At 39.4% G+C, this 11,920-nt stretch overlaps 1 protein-coding gene across 1 annotated transcript in view; it reads left to right on the forward strand.

Annotated features, from left to right (window-relative positions):
* The window catches only part of pdia5 (protein disulfide isomerase family A, member 5), a 95,349-nt gene extending 88,970 nt beyond the window's left edge, over positions 1–6,379 (forward strand). Inside the window, exons 16-17 of the mRNA XM_085135983.1 lie at positions 1,978–2,112; positions 4,550–6,379. Coding sequence (XP_084992109.1) covers positions 1,978–2,112; positions 4,550–4,630 — 216 coding nt within the window. The 3' untranslated portion in view covers positions 4,631–6,379. The remainder of the gene's footprint in view (positions 1–1,977; positions 2,113–4,549) is intronic.
* Positions 6,380–11,920: the final 5,541 nt, after the last annotated feature.

Here is an 11,920-nt window from a genome sequence, read left to right on the forward strand (position 1 = left end):
TCGATCCCTGGCTCCTCCAGTCTGCATGTCAAGTATCCTTGGGCAAGATACTAACCATCCATGCATCCATCGGAGTATGAATGTGTATGAATGTGTATGAATGTCATTAGAAAGCACTAAGTGTAGATAAAGTGCTTGTGAGAATGGGTGTGATTGGGTGAATGAGGCATGTTGTATAGAGCGCTTTGAGTACTCCTTGAGAGTAGAAAAGTGCTATATAAGAATCAGTCCATTTACCATTTACATTACACTGTATACAATGTTTTACATACATTGTATCTTTTGGCACTCCGTTACTATCAGCCTGTGGTAATTTTGTTTCTATTTCATTAGCTGAAACTAAGAAGAATGCCAAAGATAACACAGTTTGATAGACATAAAATAGTATTTTCAACAAGGGGAATCTCAAAAGGCTATCAGGTAAAAATCTGGTGTATTTCAGCATGTTGTGCAGTGTGTCCTTAAGAAAACTGACAAAGCCGTCATAAAGTGAAGTGGTTGGCTGGGGCCTTTCTGTGTGACGTTTACATGTTCTCCCCATGCTGGTATGGGTTTTCTCCAGGTAAACTTTCCTCCCAGTCCAAAGACATATTGGTGTTTCTTTCTGTTAGCCCTACGATAGATGGGTGATCTGTCGCCCTTTGACAGCTGGGGTAGGTTCCAGCTCACCCACACCCCTGAGTAAGATGTGTGGATAGCTGGATGGCTGGCGGGGGGAATCCAGCAAAGACCTGACACAGGACTTGAGAGATGCATCCACTGTTTACTGAACCCTCATCAGAAATGGTCTCAGTGGAAGTTTAGCTCTCAAGAAGCCATTTATAAGAAAGGGAAATGGGGAGAAAAGGTTGAGGCGTGGCAAATTACACGAGAACTGGACTGAAAATCAGGAGTAACACATCTTATGGAGTGATAAATCAAATTTGAAATTATTGGTTCAAATTATTATAAATATGCAGGTCAGGAAGTGGGTCCAACAGGCTGTGTTGAAGAATAAAGGGGAACATATCAAATACTGACCTTCAAGCTCAGAACTGTACAGAATCAGTTTTTCTTCAATCTGTTTATGTTTACACACGTCTCAATAAATTGCGTCACCTGTTTTCTTATTTGCTAGCAAATACAAAGAAATGAGAGTTGGCACAGTAGTGCTGTAGCTGTGTCCTCATTTGCATTCCTGTAATATTCTTCACCTACATACTTTTTAATAGTAGCGATGTACAGACTTGTGATAAAGTTTGTTTCATCTGAAAATATACCGAGTTCTTAAGATCCACTGAAACAAAAGCTAACTGGCCATAAAATGGAAATGCATCGTGCGAATTCAAATAATTGTCATAGCGATAATAAAATAACAATAAATGGGAAGAATGCACCAGGAATAACAGAAGTAACACATAAACTACCTTGTCTGTTTAATGAATGTCTGCGTTAAACCTATTAACTATTAAAGAATAGTTTATTAAAGATTAAACTATTAAAGATAATGACTGCAGTTTTTGAAATTCATATTACAGTAAAGTTTCCTCGAGTGTAGCTCAAAAGGAGATTTTCTGAGAAGTTTATGTATTCTTATGTGCTAATTATGTCTCGGTAGGAAGTTTATTTAACAAGCGTATTACACAGCAGCTGTTTGACAGAAAATAGAAAGAAGAATCAGGTGTTACAAATCAAATTAATGATGCCTCAGTTGTATATAAGCACGGAGCCTCAGTTAATGTGATTAGTCACGTCGGTGTTTCCTTGCTATTTTATGTCAGGATGGGTGTTGTGAAATGAGTCTGTTAGTTGGAGAAAAACTTTTTACGACAAAAAAAATATATATATTTTCAGTTTATTTACACACTCGTCTAATTAAAGCACAGTCCCAAGCGCCTCATCTGATACGGCAGGGTGCCAAGCGCCTTTAAAATCTTGTGAATTTAAAGCATGTTTTATTGTGCGCACTGAAAGTGAATGCGCAATTGCCTGTTCCAGATCGTGTATGCAGCTGTGGACTGCACTAAAGGACAGAACCACGAGCTTTGCAAGCAGGAAGGGGTGGAGGGCTACCCGACATTCAACTACTACAACTATGGCAAGTTCGTGGAGAAGTACAATGGAGATCGAGGGGTAAGTGACTGGAGGCGGTTTATGATATTGCAGTGAATGAATGTTCAGTGATGATCTGCATAGTAACCACCAACAATTGTGGGGATTACAGTTGGAGGGAGAAGGTTGTGAACTTTTTTTTTAATATGTGCTAAAATATGATATTCCACAGATGTCCTGAGAGATAGATGAGAAGCATTTGTTACAACAGCAGATGATTACCGTCCATCTGTCCTGCACACCATCTTGAAGGAATTTATTCTTTCATGCAGAATGCATTAAACTGTTGGATGAGCTACGTGCCTCAGATCCCTCAGCATTTCTGTTGGCCCGAGTCAGGACTTTGGCTTCGTCATCCCAAGATGCTATCAGTGTGCGTGTCGCACGTCCTGACGTTTCTCCTTAGAATCTGCTGATAATTTTCAGAATCGATTGCTCCATCAATGATGATGAGCTGTCCTGGCCCAGATGCGGCTAAACAGGCCCAATCCATAATGTTCCCATCCCCACAGTGTTTACAGTTGGGATCGAGTTCTCATGCTGAATCCCTCCATAGTGGATTCAGGAGGATTAACACTAGAAAAGGTTAGAAAAGCTGTTCCCTGTCTCACACCTTACTCTTATTTATTGCCCTACTGTTCTTAAAAGAAGGGCAACAATTTTGTGTGCCATAACTCTTTAGAGATGGTTCTGTAATCTTTTCCACCATCACGAGTGTTAACAACTGCTTTCTGAGGTCTTCAGAAATCTCCTTTATTCTTGATTTGCGTCCTCAAACGTGTCATAACGAGCGCTCTTTAAATAAAAACACACCCGACTCAAATCTCAGTCATGGTTGATTTGTAATCCTCGTCATCCCATCGATAGAAAACACCCGAATATCCCATTCAGATTAATCCTAGAGCTCACATACATTTAATATTATACATTTATATATATATATATATATATATATATATATATATATAAAAAATTTATATATATATCTCTATATCTCTCTCTCTCTCTCTCTCTCTCTCTCTCTCTCTCTCTCTCTCTCTCTCTATATATATATATATATATATATATATATATATATATATATATATATATATATATATATATATATATCTGTATCTATATATCTCTATATCTATATCTATATATCTATCTATATATCTATATATCTATATATCTATATATATATCTATATATATATCTCTATATCTATATATATATATCTATATATCTATATGAGATATAGAGATATCTATATCTCATATAGATATATAGATAGATATCTCTATATCTCATATATATATATATATATATATATATATATATATATATATATATATATATATCTATAGATATAGATGATTATTCTCAATATGTAAATGACCAAATCTAACATTTTAATTTAAGTGACCAACTTGGATTCTGTTTATCTCCTTCTCAAAGTGATGTGTTTACTGAGGTTATGTATTAGGTTCACATGTGTGCAGAAATATGGAAAATCTCAGATCACAAACTATTTCTGAGACTGCGTTTAGATCAGGGATGTCGAATTTTACATTGTGGGACCACATGCAGCCCACGTCAATGTTAAGCAAGCTGGAACAGTGACACTAGATAATAACATATTTACATGATAAATACGTAAAACTGGAGATAAGGTCAAAGTACAATTTATAGAAAATTCTCTAATAAATTTTCTTTTTTCTTTTCTTTTGGACTCGCTGTCTAAAAACTGACATTTCTATAGCAGATGGTCATTTAATTGTTTATCCATTACTTAAGTACTTTGGTGTAGTATGTAAAGGAGGGATGGGGGGTATGAATAGGAAAAGCTGTTAATCTTGAAATAAAAATCTGTTCACACGCTCACTTTGCATTTTCCACAGACATCTGGTCGGCTGGATTGAAGTCTGCCGGGTCGATTCTGACCCTCAGGCCTTGTGTTTGAGATGCGTGATTTGGATAGTTCAGCTGGTTCAGAAATTAGAACAGGATTGAAAGTAGAGGAGAAAAAGATGTATCATTAATGCTGTTATTTCTTCACTCCAGCTGTTGCACTTCTTCTCCCTGTGTCAAAAACTCAGAAACGACCTCCGAGATGTTGTTCAGTGACGGGGGGGGGTGGGTTGGCTTGGCTTTACTTTTTCCACACCTTGCCTACCTCCCCCTGCCTGTGGACAGACTGCCATTCTTGGCCTGCAATCATGTGTCAACTGAATTATTTATAGCATCAAATGGTTCAGAGCTCAGTCCAGCTCAACTCAACCGTACGTGGAGAATTATCTGCGGACAGCAGCAGAAACAACTGTGCAGCCCGACCTCAAGCACAGTGGCGTTATTTACATTTTGTCCTTCCCCCTCACCATCAGGTGAAGATGAGGTTTATCCACAGGACTGGCTGAGAGCTCGCTTCAAGTTGAGAAATATGCTGTGGTGATTGTTACTTTCCTTGTCTTCACAGGAGGCAGGCTTCACGGGTTTCATGCGCAGCTTAAGAGGACGCGACCAGGAGAAGGTTGTCAAGCGGAAGGAGGAGCTCTGAGAGAAGCATGCGGGGAGTGGGTGGGGTGGGGGGCAATGCACTGTGACCCTTGAGCCTGGCAAAGGGCCCTTTCAGCACTGACGGGGGAGACTCGACGACCTCAGCGAAAGGCTATTTTTTTATACCGTGGTGACTCCGTTTGTAATAATACCAGAGTACTTGCTGTCAGACCGACCACTCGAGACTCGTGTTTTTCACGGATGTTCTGATGGGCAGAAAATACACAGACGAGGAAAAAAAGAAAAGAAAAAAAAGGTTTTCTTGTTTTTGCCCAACCACTGTGACTGAATATGTGAAAAGCTACACCCTATACTGTATCTATGCAATACTGCCCCATGCTTAGCTCTGCAGGGGTTTGTGTGACTGTCAGACCACCATGGTGGTGGAGCGGTGGTGGGCATCAGTATCTAACGGTGGAGGTGGCACTGTCCCAATGGGTCCTAATCCAGCCCCATCAACCCTGTTCTGTCTCTAAAAGAGACAAATGCTGATTATTGACATACACTTTTTGGTTTCAGTGATTTGGGGTTTTTTTGGCTTTTTTTTTGTTTGTTCTTCTTGTTCTTGTTGTTGTACAGAACCGTCACGTCTGCAGAACAATTTGAAATATTGATTATTTTTTCACATCATTTGGAAAGTAACGGCATTTTAACACCACCACTTAAAAAAAAAGAACCTAAAGCTTGTACAGTAAAATGTGAGGTGCTCCAGTGAGTAGTGTAGGTTTGTTAAATTGGTGAAATCACAGCTAAAGGATCAGTATTCTGTGTGGGTGTGCACTATCATGATTGATTTTTGCTTTTAGAAAGGAGTTTTTGTTTGCCCCCAAACTGTGGCCTTACAGATATAAAAATATAAAATGTCTGGAATTGAAGAAATATAATAAGTGGAAGAGATTCAGAGGCCTGGTGCCCTTGTAACTCTCTCATGAAATGACCAAGTAAAGGAGAATGAGGGTGGGGGGGGAAAGAGAACACAACAGAACATGAAATGCCAAATATTACTGCAAGCTGCCCTTCAGAGTTTCACAGTTCATTCTTTTCCAAATGGTATTATTAATCTTATCATTCACAGCTGGAGTGACTTTTTACCTCTTGCTCCTTCATTAATTGTTAATAATGGGAGAGTTCATTGACAGAAGCATGGGAGATGCTCACATCTGGTGTCTGAATAGTCCATGTGATCAACAAACATCAAAAACACGAGTCTTACCTCCGTCCACTGAAGTAATCACAGATTCCGCTCAATATCTTACAAATCCCCTCTGTATTCACACTCTACTGGAATATCTCAGACCTCTGATTTACACTTTGGTTACAGACAAACACACAAAAAAACTGAATGCCCAATCTGTTTCATCACTGGTGTTTCTGCTACTTCCTGTTTAACTGAAACTCACAGAGGAGTCGAGCGGGAAACGACGGCTTTCCCAAATCTTTCCCGTTTCCCTTCTTCTGAGTGCGCGTCTACCTGCCGCGCCTCGGCCTGGAATGGTTCGGCTTCAGTCAGCTTGGATAGTGCTCTCCCATGCTTTCCTTCATATTTAAACCGGATGACTTCACGAGACGCCCAAGGAATAATTAACTGTTGAGTAAAGTCTCCAGAGCCTCTTCCAGTTCTCGCATCAATTCGAGTCATTACCTCCTGTGATAAGTTTTTTTTTTCTTTCTTCCATAATTTTGTATTTCTTTTTTTTTAGCTCCCTTGCTTCGGCCTCTATAAATATTTAAAGTCTTATCTGTAGCTGAACTTGTGTTTTATTATTCAAGACTTTGGTTTCTTTCATTATGAATAAGGTTCTCAGGGATAGCAAAACACAGTCAAAGGGAACTAGTTTGTTTTGTAATTTATCATTCCAGCTGAATAATTTTAGATCTTTAAGTCACCAAGGATAAAACGCAACACACCTGAATTGTCCTTCTTCCTGTCTTCTGTCACAACAGCTTGTGCTGAATAAGATGTTTGTCAGTGAACCACTTTTTTCTTTTTGGGGGATTCTTGATGAACGCTTTGCGTATGAAACCGTTTCAAGTGTTCAGCCTGTCGCCCGGTGTTCACAGTGCTCAATGTGATTACTGTCATTTCACCATATGCAAGAGCATTTTTGAAAAAAGTGCTTTAAACAGTTACGTGACATATCGTCGTAATTACGTGTTCATTCAAGTCATTACCTTTGATTACTCTGAACATTTGTTTGTGTTTAGCAGTTTCCACGCTGACATCATGCGTTAGTTGAATAATAGAAAGACTTTATTCCTTATCCCAAAGGTATCCGTGTTATGTTGGACTTTTTTCACAGTTATGCCAAGAAGTCATTGTTGCCTTTGATTTTTTTTTTTTCTTCTTCTTTTTCACTTTTCTGTGTCCAGCCATATGTACAGGTTCAATCCTTGCAGTAAAGAAAAGAAAAATAAAGCCAAACATTTCCAAAAAGGCTTTCAACTGTGTTTCTATAATAATAATATTAATAAGAAGTAATAATTTATTCATCTCCTCTGGGAAGTTTTGGTGTCAAACTGCAAAAATCTCCAGCTACAGCACTTATTTCTTTATATTTTGCTAGGAAATTGGTGAAATGGGTTCAGCAATTTGGTATGATCACCTTTGTTCTTCAACTCATCTGAAATCTTAGTCGTCTTTTTTGTCATTTCTTTAAGTAGTTTTCAGGAATACTTCTCCAGGTTTTTTTGAAGGATATTCAAAGCTCTTCTTTGGATGTTGGCTGACTTGTGTTCTGTTCTCTGCCAACATAATCTTACACTGCTTCAGTAATACTGAGGCAAGTGATGATTATTCATAGGTCAGTGTGAAGTGACTTAACAAACAAAAGAATATCCCATTAAAAATGGTTGGGTTGAAGGACTGGACTAAAAATAAGTGAAAAAGCAGCCAATTTCCAGTGAAAAACTGAAAGACAATCTGGAGATCTATTGCTGAAGACCACTTTAAAAAATGATGAGACACTCATTGAAGCAAAAGGGTAAGAAATTAGGGGTGACTTTTGCACAATATTCCAAATAAAACAAATAAATGCCTAAAAACAGCAGAAATAGGCCAATGGTTGTAACAGTATTGGAAGGTAGAGTGATGAACCAGGTCATCAGTCTCTTGTGTTAACAAATTTCTAAAATCTCACTGCAGTGGGATCAAAGTGTCTTCTACAATGTTCTGTGCTGCAGCACAGTGCAAGAAGACGACACCGAGCCACCAAAATATTGTGGAGACGATGACTGTTATTATCAAAGATAGTCTGTACTTTTGTTTCTGTACACCTTTCCACCGCAATTCCCAGTGATGCCACAGTCCTGCCCATTACCAAGAGTTAACCAGGCATCGTGCGTCATCGCGAACACACAGCAGTAACAAAGAGGACGCTGGTAGCAAAAATCTGATAGAATTAAAACAGCATGTCACTGTCTACATTTAGTAAGTCTGCACTGCCCCTTCCTGTACAGGACATCTGCAACCAATCTGTTATATTATCAAGGGGGACACCTGGATATTTATAACTCTGCACCACCTCAGTGTCCTCTCCACGGACGTTGATAGGCCAAAGACGGAGCTTAGACCTATGGAAATCTGCAACTACCCATGCATTTTTATTTTACAGCCAACTTTATTTGAGCATTTTTAAAAATCATATTACAGTGAAAGGCTTTAGGCGGGTTGCATCAACTATTTGGTGAATTTGATGTTAAAAACGTTTGACTCCCAGGCAATATATCCTCGCAATTTTAGCTATCCCATGAATTTTCCTCAAGCGTCACCGTGACGTTGGCAGTATCGGGTTTTTTGTTTTTTTTATGTGGATGACTCAGCAGCGACTGAAAGGACTGGAAATGAATTAGTAGACATCAATGTTTATGTTGAGAATTAGAAAACGAGAATAAAACTCAGCAGAGCAAACGCTGCAGCATGTTAGCGTGTTTATTGGCAAGCACTGTATTTAGTAATGCACAAAAATGGATGGGCTGCACTGTTGGAGCCATGAAATAAACAGATGACGACCTTGTCAGGTCGCTGGGCTATTGGACAGCCCTGTGGAAGCAAAGTTTTTTTGGTTTTTTTTTTTGGTTTTTTCTCCTGTGCATCTCATAAGAGAAACAAATGGACCTCAAGCAGCACTCAGCAGATGTGACACTGGTGGCTTTATTATGAGAAATGGCTAGAAAGTGGCACAGGACCCAAATGTGACACAGTCACAGCTTTGTTGCCTGGACCTCTGCATTTGAAGGACGGAAAACATAAAAAAAATATTACAGATCATTTTTTCCAGGATAAAGGTAAATGTTAATATGAGGAGCTCACCTCAGAGCTCGGTCTAAGCTGTGGCATGACTTTGAAGGTTTAGTGTTTGTAGTCCATGGGTCATGCAGGTCTGCTTGGATAAAGTGCTGTTTTTGGGATGCATGCACCTTAACAGGCTGATTAATGCCTGTGAGCACAGGCAGTAATACTCTCTCAATCCCAATTTCCCTTTAGAGGATTTTCAGAGGGGCAGAGAACTCTGGAGCATTGGTTCATTGCTCCTTTGTTAGTTTTCTTGGAGGGGAGAGCAAAGCGTTTTAAACCAGTGGAAAATGAGCATAAGAAATGGAGGGCAAAGGGTTATTGGTACAAAATTAAGGTCTATTCAGATTCAAGTACCCTTAACAGAGGCAATTTTACCTTTCTGGATAATTGTGTTTGGGCCAGGTGAGGAAACTTCCATGTGTATTGTCATTATTTTTATTTTATTTTTTAGAAAGTCAAACAGCTATTTCGTTTTTCAGATGCATCAGTGAAAAGTCAGCACATCTTTTCTTGGCATTCTGTAATTCTCTACTTATTTAAATGTTGGGGTAAATTAGGAATGCCAGATGAATTTTTGCTTTTGCACATGTTTGTCACAATGGTTCTCACACTGAGTAATTTTGTGTTGTGCTGTTAAAAATGCTGCAGAAACTGGTGATTTGGATTTAAGAAAATGCATCAGAACAGTGCCATAAAAATGCCGTCTGCTCACATTATTGCTTAAAAGCTGGAGCTCAGTTACACACAGTGTTGGGAAGGTTACTTTTAAAATGTATTCCACTACAGATTACAGAATACATGCCCCAAAATGTATTTTGTAACGTGTTACGTTACTCAATGAGAGTAACGTATTCTGAATAATTTGGATTACTTAATATATTATCATGCTGTTTACAACTACATGAATGTGATTTATTACTGTTACTGAAGGTCCGCGGCTCCGAACCGTAGTAAAGGGACCTCTGACTAATACCTCAGGTTCCGTGTCGGGCTCATAGCTGAAAACTAGCTTTACTTTGTTGTCTGGGTCAACTTTGCTAGCGAGAGACAGAGAGAGGCGTTGAAAGGCTGCTGCAACGGAACTTATTGTTTTTGGAGGAAAACACGAACACGGTGTACAGTCGAGTCTTAATAGCTTACTTACAACTGGGCTCGTCAGGCTCTCTTCTTGGCTGCAGTGGTTATTATTATATTTACATGCTTCCAGCTCCCGTTTCTGCTCGATGATAACTCGTAATTTTCCTTTTTCTCCCTCCTCTCGCCCACAGACACATAACGTGTATGGCAGTCCATTCTCCCTGCAGCACGGACTACACTGCCCATGATGCTACATTCTTTAGGGCTATGCCTGTAGCATTCTGCCTATTAGCTTAGCACAACAACAACAACAACAAAAAGGCGCTCTCTTCCAGGAAGAGAGCGCGCGTCACCATGGCAACCGTAACGCTGCCGCCTGGAACAACGGAACGTAGCTGTCAAACAAAACCCAAACAGTCCTGACCCGCAACAATATGAAACAGGGAAGTACCGCCGTGTAATCCATTTATTTCAACAAAGTAACTGTATTCTAAATACCACCTTTTTAAACGGTAACTGTAACGGAATACAGTTACTCATATTTTGTATTTTAAATATGTAACGGCGGTACATGTATTCCGTTACTCCCCAACACTGTTACACAGCAGTAACTCTGTGCATTTAGGCATGTAGAGATGGTCAGCACAACCTGCTGACCTGTTGCTGGTGCCACACAGGCTGGGCTGAGTATTTCAGAAACTGCTGATCTACTGAAAAGGGGAAAACTTCCAGTGATCGTCAGTTTTCTGGTGGAAGAAAATGACTTGTTAATGCCAGAGGTCAGAGGAGAATGGCCAGATTGATTTGTGCTGATAGGAAGGCAACAATAACCACTCTTTACAACCAGGGTATACAAAAGTGCATGTCTGAATGCAAAGTATGTTAAACCCTGAAGCAGATGGACTGAAGCCTCAGAAGACTACACCAAGTGCCACTCCCCATGTCTACAGTTTGTACAGGCTTACCAAAGTTGACAATAGAAGATTGGACAAGTGGTTAAACAATAAATAGGAAGCAACAAACGAACATGCATGGATCCATGCATCAGTGGTTCAGACTACTGCTGGCGGTGTGATGGTGTGGTGGATATTTTCTTGGCACTCTTTGGTCTCCTTAGCACCACTTTAACATTATAAGCCTACCTAAGTACTGTTGCTGACCATGTCCATCATTTATGACCACAGTGTGCCCATCTTCTGATGACTGCTTCCAGCAGGACTTGAGCTTTGTGTCCTGTGCCCCAAAGCTCAAATTTGCTGAAACTGGTTTCTTTAGCATGACGATGAGTAACCAAAGGCCTCCACAGTCACCAGTTTTCAATCCAACAGAGCACCTTTGGAATCTCTGCGTAGAGTCCTGTTAAAGTTTTCTTTTACATATGAAAGTATACCACCACTGGGACACACTATTTTAGAGGGATTTATTTCATTGCTTGTTTCACCAAACATTATGCATTGGTTGAAACTCGTGGTGCTACAGTATAGTATGTCTGATTGCTACTTAGGACTCCTGCAGTCCAGACTGCAGTCTTATCCACAGAAGACCTGGGTCATTATGAAGCAAAGAAATATGATAAAAGAGGAAAACTCAACTGACCTGCTGATATCCTGATACAGCAAATTGCCTATAATTTAAAAAGAAGAGCTAATACAGTTATGCAGCAAAGTGAGCTCAATTTAAATATTTTTTTAAAAATCTCAGTTTTGTCTTTGTATTCTTTTCATTAATTTATTATTGTAAATATATAATTACACTTTTTTGTATTTTTGGAAACAAAGCTTGGCCACAAGAGCATCAGCGAGTTTCAACACAGATGCTTGCCAGTACAGAGTGGCTCACAAAGACCATTCTTTCCAAACATGTCGAATGGAGATGAGGTGAGGAAAACACCAAACTAGGAGAACTCACTGCTGTGTAAAA

Source organism: Neolamprologus multifasciatus, chromosome 16 (genome assembly GCF_963576455.1).
Source record: "Neolamprologus multifasciatus chromosome 16, fNeoMul1.2, whole genome shotgun sequence".
In the NCBI taxonomy this organism is placed as follows: domain Eukaryota; kingdom Metazoa; phylum Chordata; class Actinopteri; order Cichliformes; family Cichlidae; genus Neolamprologus; species Neolamprologus multifasciatus.